Below are 23,176 nucleotides of genomic sequence, written 5' to 3'. Positions count from 1 at the left end.
GTGAGTGTGTGTTTGAGTGGAACAGCTACATATTGAGGTCAGTGTCTTTCAGTGGGGAATGTAAACTTTCGGGGCGATGTGTCTTTTTTTTCCTTTTTCTTTAAAAAGTGTTCAGTATGCGTCATTACACATACACAGCAGCACACACACATACATATCTCACCGCGCACTCACACACACACATTCATACAGTCATTTTCCCTCACACTCACACACACACAGTCCGACTCCCCCCTTCGTCCCCCGTCCCCCCACAACTAGTGTGCGTGTATGTCCAGTCCCTGGGCGAGGAGCGGCTCTGCGGGGTGTGCGTGTGGCGGCGGGTGGAGCAGCATGGCGGGGTGGGGGTGTGGGCCCGGGTAGGGGTGGAGGGAGGGACCCGGGTGGGGAGGGTAGCCCGGTTGGGACAGTAGAGCGCCGGGGTAGTCGCCCTGCAGGGAAGACATCCCCTGGAGACCTGGGGGGGAAACACACAGAGGACAAGTTTACATTTTGAGTGTAACGTGGGACATTTGTTAAATCCATTGAAGTGAATAAACAATGCACAGCATTTAAAATACTAAATCCTGCTACTTTAACCAGTTTTCTGCCTTTGTTTCTCCCTCAGTAACTTTCACTTTGTTAAAATCATCTTATTCCGACATACTGACACATTCAGCTTGTTCCAGATCAACATTTAAAATCTACACAGATGTATTTGGTACTTTCACAATAAAGCTTTGTGGGTTTTGAACAATGTTTGGCTGCACAGCATGAATTTGTAATGACTGACCCACATGTACACCAGAAAACATGAATATCCTTCGATTAGATTCATTTATTGTCCAGTGTTTTGTGTAAGTGAAACACTTGTCTGAGAGCTTCCAGGCTTTTCTTGTGATTTTTTCCGTTGGAACCTTTTTTTTCACATGTAAAGCACAGATTGTTCTTTTAAAGGTTCAGTCCACAACTTTCCACACAACGCTGCCTTCTCCAGCATCAGGACGTAAACACGGTTTAAATCAGTCGCATTCATGTTCATATTACAGCAAACATTGATAGGGGAGAAACGCATGACTAAATAATGACATCACCCTTCACTTGTGCCTATAAATGTTTATATTCTCAGTATTTAATGAAAAGGCACAGTGAGGATTAGACAGAGAGTATAAACATATATATTTGATTTTAAATGACTCTGTCTACTTAAGGCCTTATTCATTTTTATTTTGTTTTGGTGATGTACTCTTTACTTCCTAAAGTGGACTTAAAGATTAGGCAGCTGATATTCAGTATTTTTCTTATTATCAGCAAATCCGATGAGACCAAAGACCAAAGCTAGCAGTGTGATAGTCTCCTGCCCATGTGTTCCTACTGCTGAGGTCAATCTCTCATAAATAAATATATAGTTTAATATTCTTTTAAAAACTCACTCAAACAGGAAGAAACGGTGTGTTTGTTGGGGGACTATTTTCAGCGGCGGATTAATCCACATTTGACGCTCTAGTGAGTTTTTCCAGCAGCAGGACGGTGTGTGTGGGATTGAGTCAAAATGAATTAGTGTGTGTGTTCATGGTGACGAGGGAACATGTGATCGAGTGCAACAGTGTGGCTCATCGATGAGCTCTTATTAGTTTATAGAACGTAATAAGAGCTCAGAGGATAATATCAGGCTTTTGATACACACTACTTGTTAGTAGCATGCATTTATTTTGTTTTTCAGTGAATTTGTTGACAGTAAAAAAATATTATGTTCAGCCTAATTTATTTTGCACTCTGCTGTCAGTATGTGAGAGCGAGCAGTATTTCCCCTCCAGACTACTGTACCTGCTCGGAGCCCGAGGTGGGCCTGTCCGTCAAGGCCGTAGCCCCCGAGAGCTGCTCCCTCTGGGCTGTAAGGACCACCCTGACCTGTGAGACAACACACACCGTCAGACACAAAATATACAACACAACACACACACTCGTATATGCACAGAGTTGTTTACTGAGCAACCGACCAGATGACTGACTTATAAACACCGACCTGAGCGATTCGACTGGTCAATCATCGGCTGAACTATTCTCCTCCTGGCGTTGATGAACCTGCATGAGGGAGAGAGACATAAAAACAGGGGGAGAGCGGGAGAGAGAGAGAGAGAGAGAGAGAGAGACGGAGGAGGCCACCCATTAATGAAGAAAAAAGCTGACCGGGAGGCTATTAACCTTTTCCATTTTACAACCACTTCACCCTTTCAGAGGGCTGAGTAAATCAACGTTATGGCAGAGCAGGTATTGATCGCCCTGTGATAATTGATTGATCTGCATCGAACGGGTCACCCTCTGTGTGTGTGTGTGTGTGTGTGCGCGTGCATGCTGCAGCAGGGGTGCAAATAAAAACAAGTACGTTATCAAATTACAATATCTATTATTTAACATGTAACGCATGCTTCATCATTTGGTTTCGTATGTGTTTCCGTGTCAATATCTGGGGTAACGAAATTGAACATTACGAAAGAAGAAGAACCGATCAGCTGCATGGAAATGTGCCGTGTATGTGCGTGTGTTTTGCCAGCGCAGATACATGTGCGCCTGGGGGCAGTAAACCATCTGATTATTGGATATTGACTTTACTGTTCTGTTTTATGAACATACAGCAAGTGGATTTTACTCTGCTGCAGTTTCGAGGGGAAAAAATGCTGAGCAGGACATTCCTTCCTCGGTCACGAGCCTTTCTCTGATAAAGTGAATTACAGTCTTCTCTAGAAGTCTCGTAAAAGCACAACCTTTCGTTTAACTGACATTTATTTGCATAAGTCACGATGACGAGTTACTAAGCAGAAAAATATGACTTGTAAAATACAGACAACGTTGGTTTCTTCGCCACACTATCGCACCGCTTCGTTATCGATGCACAGCCAGTTCAATTGAAAGTTGACGCTATACATTCAAACATGACAGCTTAACTGATTATTGATAAGCCACGGGGCTGGAATTAGTGTATTGATTGAGAGTGCACTGACCAGTTGTTGACCTGTAAGATGGTCAGTCCCGTGTCCAGAGACAGCTGCTTCTTCTGCTCCTCGGACGGGTACGGGTGCTGGGAGAGGACACGCAGAGCGAGGGTCAGGAGAAATCGCAACACGCCACACAAGCTTTTTTCATCAACGAGAGAAGAACATCGAGGCTACGAGAGACGTAACGTTTGAATCTACAACAGAACAATGCGCGTGAGAGAAATCCGACAACCTTCCATCCGAATTCCACATCTGCACTCACAGTTTCAACCCCAGTAAGCCCTCAATCTCTCTCTGTATGTATCTCTCACACACACACAGACTGGAATAATTGGCGTGAAGCAACATTTGACCTGCCTCATTTAGTAGATAATTGCCTCGCCAACAATTACTCACTCCATTTCTATGTCTTGCACAGCTATTCAACAGCGAGCATATTCACATAATCACTTAATCCCTTGATTTTTTCATTTCATTTAATTGACCTCCATTAGGCACTCGGTTCAGCTCTCCGTCTGTTCTCGTCAGCGATGTTTCGCCTCGCACTAAATCTTCTCTTTCAGTAATTAGTCTCTCATGCAGCGCTGGACACCAGCTTTCTTTGTTCATGACGGGCTCTCCGGGATGGTTTTAATTATTGTGCAAATTGAATATTTCCCCGTGTAATAATTTCACTTTCATCTCACCGACAGGTGCTGGAAGAGCCACGCCCTCATGATGTTTGTGGCCACTTTGGGGAAGATGCCCCTCTTCTTGTTGTTCCTCCTGTCTCTGTCGGAGTCGTCGTCGTCCCCCGTGCTGGGGGAGGCCCCTCCTCCGTCCAGACCGTCGCCTGCAGGGATGAACACATCATGTCTCAGGGTACGAATGATACAAGGTCATATTTATCAGCAGATATGTTCTATTTATATTTTTGCAAAAAAGTGTTTTTTTGTAGAATTTCTTATATTCTTTCTTATGCAAACTCACTCTAATAGTAATAATAATAACTTTAATGATTTCTTATGTGTAAACTGAACAAAAAGTTGCATTAAAATGAATGAATGTGCGTGTGTGTGTGTGTGTGTGTGTGTGTGTGTACCTGGGTCGCTACAGTTGTCTAATGTGCTGTGTGAAGGCAGGCCGCAGGTGCCCGGCGTTCCCAGGGGAGTAGTGGCACATTCATCTGGCTCCCGTAACCATGATGCATTCTGCAGGAAGAGAAGCGATGGAGAGGAGGTTGGAGGCGGAGTCATGGGAAGATGGAGAATGCAGCGCGGTCACGCAACGCTATTCAGGCCTGCAGAGGAAGCAGCAGGACGGGTGAACGTTGGCGTCTCTCCTGTTAACTTCCTGCTGTCCGACATGTCTCACCTGCTCTGACAGACTGGTGCAGGATCCGGTGAAGTCCTCCATGTCAGACTTGGAGCCGCCCTCCCGGTCATCCAGGATGAGGTCTGTGGGCATTTTGCCCTTCAGACAGGTGATGTAGCGATGGCAGAAGTTATCGCACAGGTCGTGCACCTTCGGAATCAGATTTACACTCATCAGTGCACCACCACTACTTAATCATCGCCTAAACAATGTATAGTAGTGCGGTTAACATTGAACATTAAAGAGCAGGTTCACATATTTTTCAAGTCTCTTCTAAAACAACATACACATGCCCACAAAAGTGTTCAAATAAAAACATGCTTCTCTCCCACCAACCTTCTCTAGCTCCAGTAAATGAAAGCGAAGAACCTGTATGGCCTGGATCATCTGTGGAGAGGAGAATGTGGATTACTTAACGCATTTCCCACAATGCATGTGTGGTTAAAAGCGGGTTCATATTTTCATTATCATACCAAGTTGTCGAGCTCGGGATTGGAAGAAAATATGGGCTTCTCTGATCGGATCTGCGGCACAAAATGAACGAATGATTACAAATCTGTAAAAACGCCCTTTCGTCGGCGTCTGCTCTGCGATTGGCTCGCGCTGCCGTCACTCACCTGCTTGGCAAACGCGGCGATGTCGTCGTTGAAGGACTCAGAGGAGCAGACGTCGCTGTGGTTGGTCATGCCGGGGAGGTGGGAGGTGGCTGAGAGGGAGGCGGGGTCTCGAGGGGAGCAGGTGGCGAGCTCGCACTTTTCAAACACTAAGGCCAGCAGTGGAAACAGTGGGTGACTGCACACACACACACACACACACACACACACACACACACACACACACACACACACACACACACACACACACACACACACACACACACACACACACACACACACACACACACACACAGTTAACATACTATACATAAACACAGTAACAGTTGACACAGTGTACACACGATACATTGACAGAAGGTGAAACTTTATAGCACAGTATTTATGAAGCAGACAGCTGTAAACACTTCACATGTATTTTGATATTCAGTCCTCAGATATAGACTGTATGTTAATCTGCTAAAAGTGCAAATGTAATACAAACAACTATGTCACTAACAGGCTGCATAAATCATTGTCTCCACCTCATCTGGGCTTCAATCACACGCTTACCCGTAGATCTGGTCTTTGTGGTGTTTGAGGGAGTCGGGGATGGTGGGTCCGTAGTGTGGGGGAGGAAGCGACCTGCCGTCGTCCCCGTACCCCCCCAACGACATGCCCTCCGACCCCGAGTAGTGCACCAGCTCTTCATACTGAAACACAATTAGACGCAAAGACAGAAAACATGAGACGCGTTCGACATCTGTGCCTGACATCAAATCTCGTTGTGATTTTATTAAGCTGTCGGGGCGCTTCAGTGCCGCGGCTTACTGGACCAACACACTCAGATATCGGCTGCATGCGCTTTTACATCTGCAGCAGTGTTTGTGTCCCAACTGCTGAACACATTTTGTTCTGCCGTTCAATGTTAGAACTTAGTGTTGCATGTTAGTGTGTGTGTGTGTGTGTGTGTGTGTCTGTGTGTGTCTGTGTGTGTGTGTGTGTGTGTGTGTGTGCGCGTGTGTATTCGGGCTGCAACTGACATTTATTCTCACTGATTAATCTGACTATTATATTCTTAATTAATCGTTTAGTCTGTAGCTCCAAAACCCACGTTGACATATTTGATTTGCTTGTTTTGTCTGACCAACCTTCCAAAACCCCAAAATACTCAATTTTCTATCATAGAAAACGAAGAAAATAAGCAAATATTCACACTCAAGAAGAAGGAACCAGAGAAGTTTGGCCATTTTTGCTTTAAAAAAAAAAAATGCCTTAAACGATTATTAAAATAGTTTCTGATTAATTGTATTAATTATTCTATCCACTGATCTGTAATTGTTTCAGCTCGTATACACTACATGGTTACGTGTCGGTCAGTTGTAGTTACAGTAGAGTTGTAATGGGAATACGCTGCAAGCACAACAAACACGGATATCAAAAGAAAAAAAAGGATGGACTTCTTTTTATCGTTCTGTCAATGTTTACAACGGTGTAATGTAGCTATTGTGGCGGCCCAGGGCCTCGGCCGGGCGGTGTTTACCTTTCACTGCTCCTGGATCGTCAGAGCGACATCGGAGGGATGAGATGTTTTTCTCATATTTTGTGTTTATGGTTAATGCCGTCGGTTTAATTTGGTCTGTTCTGCAAAAAAGTCACGGGACAAAGGAAGGTAAGTTTTGACCTCTTTGTGGCACAAATGTAATATTGACTCCCCTGTAGGAATATCGCGTTTTCCATTTGGGATTCGTTTGCGGCTAAATGTAGTGTGTAGTGTGTAGTGTGGTGAAAGCGGTTGCGAGCAGTTGTCTCTGGAGCGTCCGTAGTGTTGGCATTGTTGCCCGCTTGCCGGTTGCTTTGTCATAATACCGGGTGTTGGTGCATAAATACCCGCCGTCAGTAGCCCTTGAAGACTAGGGTTGAGTTTAGGTAGATCTGGATGGGCAGTTAGAGGGGATGCTCAATTTACTAGGTTGCTCCTATACTTTCTTTATGCACGGGTAAGGTCAATACTTTACGTTCTTTTGATCGCCGGGGATTTGTTTTGTGCATTGTTCATTTGTGCGTCATGGCGGGGGTGGATAACTTCATTGAAGCTCCGTCCGAGGCATTGTTGGATCATTGCACAAAGGATCAGTTAATAAAGATAGCTGACTACTATAGAATAGATTTGGGGGCTAAAAGATTAAGGGAAAATATTCGGGCTATTTTGAGTGCCAATTTGCGGGGATCCACGCGCTTATGGCTTTGCTGGTCGGGAAAATGTTCCTGCCAGGTATTTCTCTGGCCGCTCTGGTGGAAATTGGAAGCTGACCATGGTGTCCGTACATCTGACGAAATGTGTCATTTCTGCCATAAGGTAGGTCACTGGAAAAGAGACTGCGCTGTGCGCAAGTCTCAGAACAGGTATAATGGCGTGCGGGTGAAACCAGCCGCTCTGGCTGTGCCAGTTTCCAGGCAGGTTATTTCGGACAAGTTGAGTAATCTGACATCTGTCATAACGAAGCCCGATTTAACTTCATATTTGCCTTTTATCACAAAAGGACATGTTTCTCTGGTGCTCATCCCAGGTGAGAACTGATGGCGCTGCAATCTGTTGTTGGACTTCCTCTCTCTGTTGGTCATTCTCCTGTTGGGTTTTAGCCAGTAGGTCTTGCTTGAGTTCAATTTCCTGCTCAGCCTGTTTGAGAGACGAGCTAAGGTCTTCCACCTGGACGGTTAGGGTCTGGATTTTATTACAAAAGATGTCTTGCTCATCAGACTTCTCCAGAAGTAATTTGACAAGCATTTCCTCTTTAGTTTGAATTTCATTTTGGTTGTTTTGAGTTTTATCTGTAAGAATGGACACTTCTCTTCTGAGACTATTCATTTCTTGGTCTTTATCAACCAAGAGAGATCTGGCAGCAGATAACTTCGTCTCAAGATTGTTCACGTTTTCTTCGGTCTGGAGCAAAAGGCCTTCCTTCTCTTTCTTAATTTCCTTGAGTTTTTCAATTTCTTGTTCACAAGCAGCAATGTGCTGTTGTAGTCTGGTCATCTGCTCAGTTTTCTGCTGCTCAACATGCTCAAGTTGAATCTTGAGATCCTGGATCTCTTGCTGAATGACAGCTCTCTGCTCAGCGATCTCCCTCTTCAATTGGTCTATCATTTCATCCTTGGCTTGAATAATTGCCTCGGTTTGGGCCTCCTGTTGCGTCAGGAGCTCTTTTTGTTGATTAATTTCTTGTTGATACTCCGCCAGCTGCTGTGTTTTGGCCTCAATCTCCACCTCCGCCTTTTTCAGGGAGCAAAATGTGCTCTCCAGCTCCTTCTTCAAACCATTGATTTCAGTGTCCAACATTTCTCTCTCCATTACAGGTCCCATGTTCTCTCCTACTTCTTCCTCAGAGGCCCGGGTTATTTCATCCTCCAAACAGGAAATCTTTCCCTGCAGGATCTGAATTTGTTCAGTCAGTAGCTCCTTTTGAGTGGTACTCGTCATCGGTAAATGAGGAGACCGTCGACACATTCGAGGTCGTGGTGGTTGCTGAGCGCTCAAATATTTCACGGGAGACGGGCAAATGTCTCCTCGCCAAATGGGCATCACGTCCTCTGCTCAAGTAAACGCGGCCGTCGTTCTCCATCACAAAGGAACCAGTTAGGTTCGCTATCTCTCGCTCCACATCGCAGTCCAACCTGTTCAGAGTCAGGCGGTCATTCCTTATGCCGTGATATACGAGCAACAAAATCACCTTTGCAATTTCTACTGGAAGGTCGATGCCATCTCTGATGTTGTCCCAAAATGATGAGGTTCCTTCGGTTGGACTAAATCGGCAGTCCCGTTCCACAAAGTCTGCAATGATCTTGAATCGCTCCTCGATGGAATTACTGAAACAGGAGTTGGGTTCCTTTTTCAGCATACAAACAACTTTCAGAAGGACTGCCCCATCTTTTAAATCCTCGACAGCTACTTCTCGGTCGGACCGTTTAAGGCTGTTGACGCAGCCGAGAAGAGCCTTGACACCCAAGTTAATAGTCATGCTGGCTGAACCTTCGACTCAAAAGGGATTTCAACCTTTGAAGACTTTGTCCTTTCGTCTGTAAAGTATTTAATCGTCCTCTGAAAAGAGATGCGGTCTCTACGTCTTTCTAAACGAACCTACAGCTACGAAATAAATAGTCGCACGAGGGGCCGGACACAATTCAAAAAAGGTTAGAGTGACATCAGGAAGATTGGAGGCAGCTGGCCACGGCCTGCGCCCTACAAGACCCGCCCCATCCGGAGGATGTGCTGGCTTCTTCCCCTGACACCTGGTGTGCTACACGGAGAGTCTAGCAGCAGCAGTTACACCGGCTGGCGCTCACGACCAGAATGCTCACTATTTGTTGCACATTTGAAATGTCCTGTCATTTGATCATTAAAAGGATTTGTTCGTTTAGCTCCGTGCCTGTTAATTGAAGCAACTGATTGTGCTCCCAATTATTGCCAATGCATTTCAGGTGTGAGTGTGTCATGTGACTGTCTATTTAAGCTGATGCACCTGCGCAGAATAAAATACGTGTTTTCTCAGAACTTGACCCAGTGGCTGCAGATTGTTTGTTCTCCCAGGTTTAAATGTGTTGAGTCGGTATATCTCTAGTCAAGCTCTGCAGAACAGGTTATGGGCCCAGATGCGTTAGACGTTTGTGCAAAGAGATATCCGGCGTGAGTAGCCACTGAGAGACATTTGCTTGTGTGCGTATCTCACGGATTGGAGTGCCAGCACCATGAGCGGACATACGAGTTCACGTTGGTCTCGTCTTGTTTTTAATGGGGACGAAAAGAACTATGAACTGTGGGAGACAAAGTTTTTGGGACATCTGCGGTTGCAGAAACTGAAGGACACCATTTTGAATCAGCCCGCCGATGGCGCAGAAGAAAACGCACTGGCTGAGGATGCGGCGAAGAACGCGGAAGCGTACGCGGAACTGATCCAATTCCTTGATGACAAAAGTTTGTCTCTGGTCATGCGAGAGGCAGCGGATGACGGGCGTGGAGCGCTCAGGATTTTGCGTGACTATTATGCAGGCAAGGGTAAGCCCCGCATTGTATGCCTGTATACAGAACTGACTTCTTTGCAAAAGATGAGTAGTGAGAGTGTGACTGACTATGTCATACGTGCTGAGATTTCGATCACAGCGCTGCGTAATGCTGGAGAGGTTTTAAGCGATGGACTATTGGTTGCAATGATTTTGAAGGGGCTGCCAGACTCATTTAAGCCTTTTTCCATTTTTATCACTCAAAGTTATGAGACTCTCTCTTTTGCGGAGTTCAAGACTAAGTTGCGCAGTTATGAGAGCACTGAAGGTATGCGCACAGCTGCGGCCGACGACAATGTCATGAGGGCCCAGGCGCATCCAAGGAGGGCTGCCCCAGCAGGCGCAGGTGCACGCAGCACCGAGAGCGGGGACATTGTGTGTTTCCGTTGTGGCCAGAGAGGTCACAAGGTAAGAGACTGTCAGCGTGGTCAACAGTGGTATGGCCAGGGCGAGAGTACCGGACGGCGAGGAGGATGGCGACAGTGGCAGCGGGACAACGCGCGTGGAGTGTCCGAGGAGATGGATGACAACACCTTCGTGTTCAAGCTGGTGACCAGCGAGCCAGGAAGCGGTGTCACCAGAAAGGGCTTGATGGTGGACACCGGTGCGACGGCGCATATCATCACTGACCTGGCGAAGTTCAAGAACTTCGATGACCGATTCCAGTCCGAGACGCACTGCGTGGAGCTGGCCGATGGCACAAGCTGCACGGGGGTCGCGGAGCGCAGAGGAGACGCCGAGGTGTGTCTGATCGACAGCAGGGGGCGGCACCTCAGTACCACACTGAAGCAGGCGCTGTACATCCCCTCGTATCCCCAAGACATCTTCTCCGTGAGAGCTGCAACTTATCGTGGGGCAACGGTGATCTTCAAGGAAGGAGAAAACGTCTTGCAGTATAGAGACGGTACGCGCTTCCTCATTTATGAGCATAACAGACTGTTCTATTTGCCTACTGTGTCAGTAAACAATGACTGTGATGATCAATGTATGAGCTGTCATGATATTCAGACGTGGCACGAGATTTTGGGGCACTGTAATTTTGATGATGTCATGAAGTTAGAGAATGTTGTGGATGGAATGTCAATCAGGGGTAAAGCGTCCAAACCCATGATATGTGAAGTGTGTACTCAGGGCAAGTTCACTCAGAGCAGAAACAGGAAGCCTGATGTGAGGGCCAAATCAGCCTTAGAGCTGGTTCACACTGACTTGTCAGGCCCCATTGACCCAGAGTCCAAGGAAGGGTATAGGTATGCACTTTCCTTTACTGACGACTATTCAAGTGCAGTGTTTGTGTACTATCTAAAGTACAAGAGGGACACTGTAGAAGCCACAGAGAGGTTTCTAGCCGACACAGCCCCATATGGGAAAGTGAAGTGTATCAGGTCTGACAATGGTACAGAGTTCACAGGGCAGGGTTACCAAGCTCTACTGCGTAGGAATAGAATCAGACATGAAAGATCAGCACCATACTCACCACACCAGAATGGCACTGCTGAGCGTAACTGGAGAACCCTGTTTGACATGGCGAGATGTATGCTCTTGGAGAGCCAGTTAGCCAAGGAGCTATGGCCGTATGCGGTCCAGACAGCAGCAGTGGTGAGGAATAGATGTTTCAACAACCGCACTAGAGAGACACCTTACTTTATGCTGACAGGAAGGAGACCTAATGTCTCCAGGATGCAGAAGTTTGGTACTGTATGTTACGCCTACAGGCAGGACAGGAAGAAGCTAGAGTCAAGGTCTGACAAGGGCATCTTCGTTGGTTATGACAAGAACAGTCCAGCCTATATGGTCTACTACCCTGACAGCAGGAAGGTGATGAAGCACCGACTGGTGAGGTTCATGTCCTGTGTTGAGGGACAGCAGACTGATGACATGTCCGACGATGACACTGGTGTGCAGTCTAACGCAACCAGACCTGACCCTGACCAACCCGAGCAGAACGACATCCCAGAAGCTAGGCCAGGTCCAAGCCAGATAGGCCTACAGACAGGTGGAGTCAAGCCCGAATCCCAGTCTCCACGGAGATACCCTGCTAGAGAGAGGAGGAGGCCAGACTTCTATGGGATAGAGAGTGATCAGGCTCAGATCAACATTGATTATTGCTACAGGATGGTTTGTAATGTACCACAGACGTTCAGAGATGCTGTGTCTTCATCCAACTCAAGTAAGTGGATAGATGCAATGGATGAGGAGATGAAGGCACTGAGGGATAACAACACATTTACTCTGACCACCTTACCTGAGGGCAAGAAAGCAGTGGGGGGTAGATGGGTGTATACTCTCAAAACCAATGTTGATGGATCTGACAAGTACAAGGCCCGCTATGTAGCCAAGGGATACAGTCAACGGATGGGTGTAGATTATGGAGAAACGTTTTCTCCTACTGCCGACCTGACTAGTGTGAGAGTGTTGATGCAGAAAGCTGCCCAGGAGGATCTGATCCTGCATCAGATGGATGTTAAAACCGCCTACTTACATGCACCAATTGATTGTGAGATTTACATGGAACAGCCAGAGGGTTATGATGTAAAATCTCAGACAAATGGGAAGATGGTGTGTAGACTAAAGAAGTCACTATATGGGCTTAAACAATCAGGTAGAAACTGGAACATAATGTTGCATGACTATCTATGTGAAAATATGTTTGTACAGAATCCAGCCGATCACTGTGTTTATGAGAGAGAAACGGAACATGACAAGGTGATCCTACTGATCTGGGTTGATGACCTGGTTATTGCAGCCAGTGATGAGAGTGCTTTAAAAGCAGTAAAAAAGATGCTTGCTGTGAAGTTCCAGATGAAAGATTTGGGCAGACTGAAGAATTTTCTTGGTATCACTTTTGACCAGTGTAATGGATGTGTGACCATGTCACAGCAGAGCTATGTTGACAAGCTGCTTGACAGGTTTAATATGCAGGATTGTAAGCCCAGGTCAACACCTTGTGAACCAAAGCTGCATTACACTGATGAGAAGCTAGGTGACCCCAGAAAATACAGAGAGGCAGTGGGTAGCCTAATCTACCTAACCTCATGCACCAGACCTGATCTGAGCTTTGTTGTAAGCAGACTGTCACAGCATTTCAGTGAGCCGACAGAAGAGCAGTGGACAACTGTTAAGCATGTACTGAAATATTTGAAGGGCACAAATGACAAAATGTTGTGTTACAGAAAATGTGATGAGCTGAGGTTGTTTGCTTACAGTGATGCAGATTGGGCAGGTGATGCAACTGACAGACGCAGTACAACTGGTTATTGTGTTAGTCTAAGTGAGAATGGTCCTCTGATTTCCTGGAAGACCAAAAAGCAGCCAACGGTAGCACTGTCAACTTGTGAGGCAGAGTATATGGCGTTGGCCGCAACCACACAAGAGTGTCTTTACTTATCTCAACTGCTTGAACATCTTGATGACTGTCTGTATGATGTACCTAAGATTTTTGAAGATAACCAAGGTACAATTGCATTAGCCAAGAATCCAGTGAGCAGACAGCGATGTAAGCACATTGATATAAAATACCATTTTGTGAGATCAACTGTTAATGACTGTAAAGTATGTTTGGAGTATTGCCCAACAGACCGGATGGTAGCTGACCTGATGACAAAACCAGCTACTAAAGCAAAGCTACTTACTTTTTCCATGTTCTTGTTTGGGGCATAGCCAGTTAAGTGCAGTTAAGTGCAGTTGGTTTCCATGTTTTTCCCCTTGTATGATTTATGGTTGTCAATAATGTGTGATCAAGTGGGGGTGTTAATTGAAGCAACTGATTGTGCTCCCAATTATTGCCAATGCATTTCAGGTGTGAGTGTGTCATGTGACTGTCTATTTAAGCTGATGCACCTGCGCAGAATAAAATACGTGTTTTCTCAGAACTTGACCCAGTGGCTGCAGATTGTTTGTTCTCCCAGGTTTAAATGTGTTGAGTCGGTATATCTCTAGTCAAGCTCTGCAGAACAGTGCCTGAGTCTTCGTGGCGTTTTGTTGTGGTTTAAGAGCCGAACCATAACACTATATACTACCCCGTGTGTGTGTGCGTGTGTGTGTGTGTGTACATTGATAGATGTCACTGCAGTTTTGTGTACTGTACAATCCATTTGTGTGAGTGTGTGCTTGAATATCCTCATTCCCTCATGAAGGGAAAGCGCTCTTGCTTAGAAGGCGAAGCGTGGAGGAGACGGGAAGAGAAAGACAGCGAGCCTGTAGCTGCTAATATCGTCTCCTCCCTCCTCGACTCTGACTAGACAGGAGCCGTGCTGAGACGTCCCTCATAACCTGCTGTGGGGGCCTCACCGGGGGCCCGCTAACACACACACTCTAACACAGTGAGTCAGACACACACACACACACACACACACACACACACGCAGAGATACAGCATCTTGTACACATAGCATCATGAATATACATGTCTCCCTCCCTGGTTTATCCCCCCCCTCTCTTTCTCTGTGTTACGGAGCTAATTTGTGCTTCGCTGCAGCTACATGTCTCTGAGGCGAAGGCGCTCAGGTCAGCAGATCTGCTTCTGTTCTCTTTCTGCTGGATTAAAGGGCCGCGGCCCCAAAGGGCCACTGGGATCACACAGACAGGCAGCACCTGCTGCGTGACCTGGACACCTCTCACTTCTGTGTTATTTTAACCGAGCTATAAAAGTTATCATCTGCTTACTTTTTCTGTGGACACCGTTCCCCAAAGAGGCTTCGACAAGAGGTTGTGATTTACTACAGATGTGTGTAACTGCAGGAAAAAACAGGGACAGTGACTCCTTTTATTTTTGTTCTTTCAGATTTGCAGTAATTAAACTCAGCAAGTAAACTATATTTCTATTTTTTAAATACGTATTCGCACTTTTAGTGCTCAAAATGGCTAATGAACAGGATGTGTGTCCAAAAGTGTCCATATAAATTGGACACTCCAACATAAGGTCTGTTATTCTCACATATTCTCTCAATGTTGACCTCTGTGAATGTAATGAAATGTAAATAAATCAATCCTCCTCATGTGCAAGCACTGTCGTCATGCAAACCCCTCTGCAAGACCCCTGCAGGTCTCTGCACTCCACTTTGGGAACCATAAATGGCTCATCAAATTGTTGTATTCCAGAGTCCCATATGGCCACCGGGATCACAGAAAGCACCTGCTCTGAGGCCCTGGTCCGGGACACCTTCTAGTTTTTATGGACGCTGGCTATTAACACAATCACCGCTATCGGATTGCGCGTCTCTCTTTACGCACGGCTCCTATCGGGTTTCTGTGCGTCAAGCGGATCAAAGCGCACGTCGAGATGACAAATTCCGCGAATTTCCCCTCTTTTTAAAAAAAAGTCACGGAGCTGGTAAACAGGCATCAGGTGGCAGGACAACAAGTTTGAATTGTTTATTTCAACCGACGCAGAAAAGTTGTTGAAGGCCTCGAGGCGTCTTTGGGCTTATCGGCACATTCAAGTAACATCATTTAGCTTCACTGGATTTACGTTGGACTAAAACGTTATATTCTGTCAAATGAAAAGTGAAAAATTAAGACTGAGTTTGGTGCAGAGATTCCTCTCATATTTCAGACTAAAAGTCGAACTGAATTAATAAATCTTCACAGTTAATTAGGACGGGTCAATTTAACTTTGTTGATACATTTTATTCTATAATAATGAATGTTATAAAACTAAAGCCTCTTTAAAAAGAGTCCTGTAGAAAACAAACAAGTCCAAGTCATTTTCTCACTGCGCAGATTCAGGAAAACTAAAATGTGAATTAAATTGACTGTCGTAGTTCTCCTTCTGCACTTTAATGAACAAGACTGAGAACAACAAACTAACGGAACTAAGCTGATATAAACACAATGCGTATACAAAGTAATCACGCACATTGAATATGTCTGTAGTTGTGATACATTGTTTAAAGTGAATGATTCCTGCATTTAAAGCAAATTAAACGAAACTAAATCAAACTTACACGGTGTCAAACAAAATACAACTGTTTAACCTCCCAACATGTTTCCAAACATGCGTCAAACCGATCTCCATTTGGTTTACTCACAATTTCATCCTGTTCGACTTTTGCTTATCATACAGCGTTATTACTGTACAAAATCAATTTCATCCAAAATCCACTGCATAACATTTGGCTGCAAAAATGACCCAGTAAAGTACATTTATATTACTAAAAACAGCAGAAAGTTACTTGATTCTTTATTTAATTTTTGATGGAAAGCAGAGTTATCTGTGTGTGTGTGTTTTACAGTACGTGTGTGCTGTACAGGAGTGTGTGTGTGTGTGTGTGTGTGTGTGTGTGTGTGCGTGTGCTCCTCTCCTTCTGTTTTCATACAGCAGTGGTTTTCTATCTCTAATTGCTCTCCTCCACTCAGCCACTGTCTGTCTGTTTCTCCAGCACCACGATGCATTTGAATCACGACAGCAAAAAAAACACACCGCCACCACCTATATACTTACCGAGCTGCAGAGCTGCATCTCCTCTCCTCTGCATGACCTGCACCACTCTAACCCGTAATGTGCCATTATAACGCCTGACTGACATTGCACAATACAATTATTTTTTAAGGGAGGATGACATATTAGATCCGAATCAACAGTTCCTCGTGAATCGCTTTATGAGATTACTGATGTACATTACAACTCACACAGGACTTTCATTGAAGTGCATTTCACCTCATGAACTCGGGTTTATGACTGTTTAAAGTTATTTATTTGCAGCACGATAAAAAAAGCTCATGAAGACATTTGAAGAACATTTCGAAGTAGTTTTTACTTGATAACAAAAGCACGCTTTCCTGTTGTTTTCCCCGAAACATGAAGTCCATGCTAACAGCCTACAGTAGTCTGTTTCCACTGGGCCTTGTGTTTCGACTGCTACACCCAACCAGCAGTGCAAAGAGGATTCCTAACCATATGCTCCCATTAATATGCGGTTTCTAATTACCTCGTCTCCATGCCAGGTATGAAATCTGGTATCTCATTCGGCTCTGGTCTAAACCATTCTCATATTTAAAAAAAAAAAGCAGACCTACCCTCTTCTCCATGCGACTCGACAGCCAGTCCTACACCGGAGATGGTGATGCGCTGCTCGGTTAGTCCAGCGAGCTTTGCTCCCTTCCTCTGTCCCTGGAAATAAAAGTAAAAATGTTTTTTTTTTTTTTTTTTTTTGTATTTCAATCGATAACACTAATATTGTAAACACGATTAACACCATGCAAAACCCTCCTATATGGAATCAACAAAAACATGAGGCTGTGGGTAGAAAACAGTGAAGACCTGCTCCGTGTGAGTGTGCGCGTGTGTGCGTGTGTGTGTGTGTTTACTCCGAGCCCATCGCGTTTTAAATTACAACATTATGATGTGACTGGAGAGATTTTATGGACGTTAATATCCTTATACGCTTTTGTCGATATGAGCTTAATGGTTTATAATACACTCGGCGCCAATAAACGCTATAATAATAAAGCTCGCAGCCTATTAACCGCTACTGGCTGATGGTGCTGAGCAGGCTGATACACACACAAGGCTCCAGTAAATGGTGTAAAATGTCCCACCGAGACGTAAATATCCAGTCCTGCTCGGGCCGTGTCCGGTGTAGTCCAGAGCCCCGGTGAGAAAAGAAGCAGCGGTTTCCTGCAGCGCCTCGCCTTCCGCCTGGTGCGCCTCTCGCTCCGGCTCGCAGGCACGTCGGGGGGGATGCTCGGTGCTGTGGAGGGCAGACGGAAAGCGTCCCTTCCTTTTTTTGGCTCCTTGTGCTCGCTGTCCGCGCAGCATACGGCGACGCGCTGCAAAATGTCACGGCTGGGAGAGAGCGATGGTGTTTTCTGTCTCAAGAGGAGAGGAGAAGAAGGAGGAGGAGGAGTGGTGATGGTGGTGATGGTGGTAGTGGTGGCGGTGGTGTGCGGGGAGGTTTCGGAGGGTCAAAACGCGACGGGGTCTCTTGCCCCCCCCTCCCTCCCCTTCCCCCTTTACTCCTCCTCCTTATCACACACACAAACGCCAGACAAGAAGAAGAAGAAGACCCCCTCGATCGTTTTATCTCGGCTCTCCTCCGAGCTGATATCACTCCTCCATCATCCTTCGCCGCTCTCTCCATATCCCTGCTGCCGCCGCTGCGCTATCATCTCCGGGATAACTCGGGAGAATAATCGTGCTAACTGTCATTCTAGCGGTTTGGAGCATGTTAAACAGTCTATTAAACTCCTCACAGCCAATTAAGGTGAGGCGCAACGCAGATATTTAATCCCCTACACATATTTAACAGATTATATTTCTACATCTATATGTATTTATTTCAAAAGATGGCAGGTAATTTGCCTCAAAATTTCAAATCTAATTACAAATACATTTGAAACACGCACAAAATCATCTACATGTTTTTTTTTTTACCTGCAGGAGAGTTCATTTTAAGGGCATTTGCAGTAAAACAAAGAGTTTTAATCAAGTCGCTCCTCATAAATGAGTCATAAATAAGTTTTAAGCGTGCTAGATGACATGAAATGTACGATCTGATAATAGCTTTCAAAGTGTTTCATTGGTTTTCTCAGTCAGTTGTCGCTCAGCCTTTTGACAGAGCCCAAATGTCACCCTTTGTCTCTCTTTTTGTTGATTGGGAGAAGTGAGAAAACAAAGCTTTCGTCGTGAGACAGTTTAATTCTGACCACAGAGAGAAAAAAGACCCCTTTCACATGTTGGTGGAATAGCTAAACCCCGAGTCTTGTGTTGTAAATGTCACCGAAGTAACATAATAATTATTCAAAACGCTCTCCTTTCCCCGGTCCCGCTGTGAGGGGCCAACAGGCGGCTGCACTTCAATCAGCAGCGGCTTGGCGGGGAACAGCGGGCCGGGGCAGGCGTGGAGTTTGACCGTGAGCCGGCCTGTGAGGGGCCCCGCACAGTCCGTACAGCCAGGGGTCTTTGCCTCTGCAGGGTGCTGGTTTCCTGCAGGGGTGATCACAGCGCCCACCCCCCTCCTACACTGAGCCCGCAATACAGCCATGAAGCGGCGTCAATGGGCTGGAAAAGACGATCCGAGGCTTGTTTTCACTCCGTTAACAGGTTGAACGAGAAGGATTAACACGGACGTGTGCGTCATCTGAAGAATTCATGTCACAGCGCTTTAGATTTCCTCATCTCTCTTCATGCAAAACCTTTACAATCCACAAATGACTGGCTCATTAAATGTTATTGAGAGTGACTTCTTTCAGTGTTTGTCTCCAGGCCACTTTAACTTGGACCATAAATCTCAACTCTCTGTAACATTTATCTAACTGACTATTATCTAAACATGCAGATTACGCTCATTTACATCACAACGCACGAAAGGATCTGCCATTTTCTTCACATCTCCTTGTGTCCTGTGGGAAGACGCCATACTTGTATGCACTGCATATGTTAATGAGAAAACATTTTGACACAACATATGTTGTTAAACATGCTGAAAGGTAACACAACTGTCCCAAAGAAGACACACAGGTGTCCTGTGATATCTAACCCGAATTAAAATAAAACAAGATTTAATTCAGATGTCGCCATCACATACAAAGCACCAAGGTGGATTTGAAATAAGACATATGAGGTGGAATGAGTTGACGAGTAAAACATTCAAATAAAACAAAAAATGTAAATCATTTTTGTCTTGTTTTTATTCAAACATGAACATTTCATCAGTTTGATTTTTCACTATTTTTGAGTTTTGCTTTTCGTCTGTTCTGTGATTAATGTCGCTGCCTTCCCAAATCCCAAAGAAGTTCCCGCAGTTCAGTTTGTTCAGAAGACATCAGAGAGTCTCTGGGGTCAAACGTAAGTAACATCACCGATACACACACACATAACATATTTATGTGTGAATGCCTTTTTGGATAACACATGGAATATAGATACATAAATACATACATAAATATAATTTTTGTTATTTAGCAATCGTTTGTCCTGATCAACAAATTGTTTGTTGCAAGGATCATCACTTCAATACCTTTCCATACACTGAGATCAGAGGAAAGAAAGAGTGAACAGAAACCTTTGGTTGATCTTATTATTATTAATAATAACAGTTTTGCACATACAGTGGTGCAGTGGGAGCTATGGGACCCCAAACAAAACACAAAGTTTCAACCATCTGCTCCAACATTAAATAGATTTCCCTTTTAATGCCTTTGGAAGATTTTTCTTATCGCCATCCGAACATGATGTCAAACCTAATTATCGTACATGCGTCACGTTGCATGTTTTCAGCAGCATTTCCACTTGTTCACTACTTCCTCCCGTTGTGGAGCTCCCCTGTCAGCAACAGGCTCCTTTCCTGCACCACACAGTTGAAGATCAGTGGGGCACGTTCCTGCTGCATGTCAAGGCTGCTGCAGTTATTTGTCACTCCCTGTCGAGGCTCAAGCGCTCGCTCCTCTGCACCCACCGAGGCCTTTTGACTTTGTGCGCTCGGACTAGCAATGCAAGTGTGTTCACGACGGGTGTGTGTGTGTGTGTGTGTGTGTGTGTGTGTGTGTGTCCGTTGCTTTGTGTGCTTGCCTGCTGTAGGGTCAGTGTCACGGTGCTCCCATTCTAAGTTGGGCCTCACTGCAGGCGATGCCCTGGGCTATTTAACAGGGAACAACAAGCAGAGTGTGTGTGCATAACTGTGGATGTTTGCCTGCAATGACTGCATGTGTTTCTGTAGCTCCTTTTGTGAGATTATAATGGAATTCACCGCTGTAATATCATAAAGTTCTGACTCAATTGCGAAGGAAAGATGGCAGACTTTCGGCTTTTACAAACTGCTCTTGTCCCGCCTGTAGTTTTATGCCCAACGTGATGGTGTTTGGTGCAAATGGTTCACATGGAAGTGCATCATCTGCAAGGTGAAAAAAACAGCCACCTCCACAAACTGGTGTTGTTTTTACTTTGCCAAAAAAGTCGAGTTTACTTGATTCCACCAGAGAGAGAGAGAGAGAGAGAGAGAGAGAGATGGAGGTAGAAGGCCACCCGGCCTTGTTGACTTCAGTGACTCCGCCATTAAGAAAATATGGCTGCCGTGACCTCTGACACAACCGCCCAATACATCAGAGAACTGTGACCCTCCACTGCCTGCATGAGAGAGAGAGAGAGAGAGAGAGAGGAAGGCAAGTGATGGAAGTAAAGGGAGAAAGGGTAAAAGTGAGGGTAGTCGAGGGGGTGCAGAGTGCATTTTTATGAGCCGGTGCCGCTCCAGTTTCTGGGTCGTCTGGCTGCGTAGACATACATTTCCCCCCTTCCTCCCTTCCCTCCATACATCTCTCCTGCTTTCTTCTGGCACGCTCGCCAAGCAAAATCCAGCCTCATCTGCTCTTGAAGCCGTTTGCAAACTTTTTCCTTCAGTTTCTCTCAGTTCCTCCCGGGTCATTCCTCTTCCTTTACTTACCTGTTTGGGCAAGGCCTCTCGCCATTCCTTCCCTCCTCCCTTCTGCCTCCCCGTCTCCATCTCGTTTTGTTGATAGTAAGTCAACGCTCCCTTTTCCCCCTTCTGTTATTTTCTTCCTCTCCTTCCCCAGCCCTCCTCCCCCACCCCCTTCTTATAGATGGAGATTAACTGGGGGAGCGCAGCGCCATCCGTCCTCCTGACTGTTTGTTGTTAAGGAGATGGATGGAGGCTCCCTCTGCCAGCCCCACGCAGCCGCAATTACACCAGCCGCCATGATGGATGGACGGGAGGGAAAGGGGTGGTGGTGGGGAGTTGTGGGGGTGCAGCAAGGGAGATACAGAGAGGGGCATCTATCACGCCCCTTAATCTACCTGTCACTGCTAGGGCTTGGGTAGAGAGGGGGGTGGGGGTGGGGCGGGGGGGCCTGCTTCATCCTGACTGCTGGTCAAAGGTTTAATTCTTTTCTTTACTCTGAATTTGTTTCTTTCTGGAGAATTAGGCCTCCAAGTACTGGACTCATTAAATGTCCTGCTCACTCCAATTGATTCCCAGCAGCTTATTGGATTCTGTTGAAAATACTGTGTGTGTGTACGTGTGCGTGTGCGTGTGCGTGTGTGTGTGTGCCATCCCTTATGTTGTAATGTTAACAGTTTCCTTCTCAGTGCTTGTGGTGGATGCATTCTGTTGTAGTCAATACAAACAAATATGGTAAAGGAAAGAATAAACGTATGTTTTTCTACCTCAGTAATACTGTATGTGTCTTCACCTCAGATAAAACTGAATACATCCCACCAAAAACAATATTTCTGTGCTTATGGGCGTCAACAGGTGATGCGCTGCCGTTTCTGTTACACTTTTGCAGAGATGCACGTTTCGCATGTAGACACATTTTTGCATAGACGTCATTATGGCACATACACTTATACACACAACCCCGCACTGCATAAACATGCAAACAACTGGATAGCACACACACACACACACACACCTCCACACTAAGTTGTTTTTCATCCCATCTGTAGCTATTGCCTCTGCACTGCGCCCACACACACTCCCTCTGCAGCATCTTCTCATCCTCGTACCTGTTGGAGGTACCAAAGCAGTGACCTATTATCTTGTAAATCTGCATATTGCCTGTAATGCCTCTCCATTTGTCCCACAATGCTACGGAAATATTATGAAAAGTAATCTGAGGTCTCCCATCTTCTACCCCTCCTCCTCCTCCCATTTCCATCCCCATCTCCCTCCTCCACCTCCTCATCTGTCCAGAGGAGTGAGAGATGGGATGGAGGGATTAATACTCTTCCGCCCAAGCCAACCCTGGGAATGATAGATGGACAGATGCAGGAAGGGAGAGGAGGAGGAGAGGGAGATTAAAGGAGAGAAGACTTGAGGGTTCATAAATCCAAAGTGAGACCTGGTCCGCATCACACACTAATAAGATCTGCAAGAAATCCATGATGGGGGGGGGGAGGTGGAGAGGTAGAGAGATGGGAGCGGTGTAATAGCATTAGATGTAATCTAATCATGGCAATAAGATGTGAATGGATGAGTGTGAGCATGGTGATTATGCAGAGGAGGGATGGCGGTGTGTTGATGAAGCTCTGAGGCGCGAGGACAGGCCGCGTTATTGAACAACAGATCAGCGGCGTTGTGGTCCTCACTGGACTTTCTCTGCTGCAAACACGAGTTCATTTTAATTTGGTCTGATTCCGTCGCTCTAACCGCTCCCCACGAGGAAGCAGTGCGAACACAGTGGGTGCCATGGCGGCAGAAAAAGGCCTCAGTTTGATGTAAATGTGAATCAGGGATAAAAAATGTG

At 45.7% G+C, this 23,176-nt stretch overlaps 1 protein-coding gene across 1 annotated transcript; it reads right to left on the bottom strand.

Moving 5' to 3' along the window:
* Window positions 1-257: 257 nt before the first annotated feature.
* Window positions 258-17,555, bottom strand: meis3 (myeloid ecotropic viral integration site 3; the record flags this gene model as incomplete). The annotated part of the gene is made up of 13 exons (XM_079271342.1): window positions 17,516-17,555; window positions 16,994-17,087; window positions 5,495-5,634; window positions 4,946-5,120; window positions 4,802-4,852; window positions 4,665-4,715; window positions 4,329-4,478; window positions 4,057-4,165; window positions 3,662-3,807; window positions 2,982-3,058; window positions 2,006-2,064; window positions 1,807-1,890; window positions 258-457 (listed from the first exon to the last, which is right to left on the bottom strand). Exons 2-13 carry the CDS (start codon window positions 17,003-17,005, stop codon window positions 258-260), a joined length of 1,254 nt encoding a protein of 417 aa, XP_079127468.1. The 5' UTR covers window positions 17,006-17,087; window positions 17,516-17,555.
* Window positions 17,556-23,176: the final 5,621 nt, after the last annotated feature.

This window comes from Melanostigma gelatinosum (assembly GCF_949748355.1).
Source record: "Melanostigma gelatinosum genome assembly, chromosome: 7".
Classification (NCBI taxonomy): domain Eukaryota; kingdom Metazoa; phylum Chordata; class Actinopteri; order Perciformes; family Zoarcidae; genus Melanostigma; species Melanostigma gelatinosum.
Note: the sequence above shows the minus strand (reverse complement) of the source record. Positions and strands in the feature narration are given on the sequence as shown.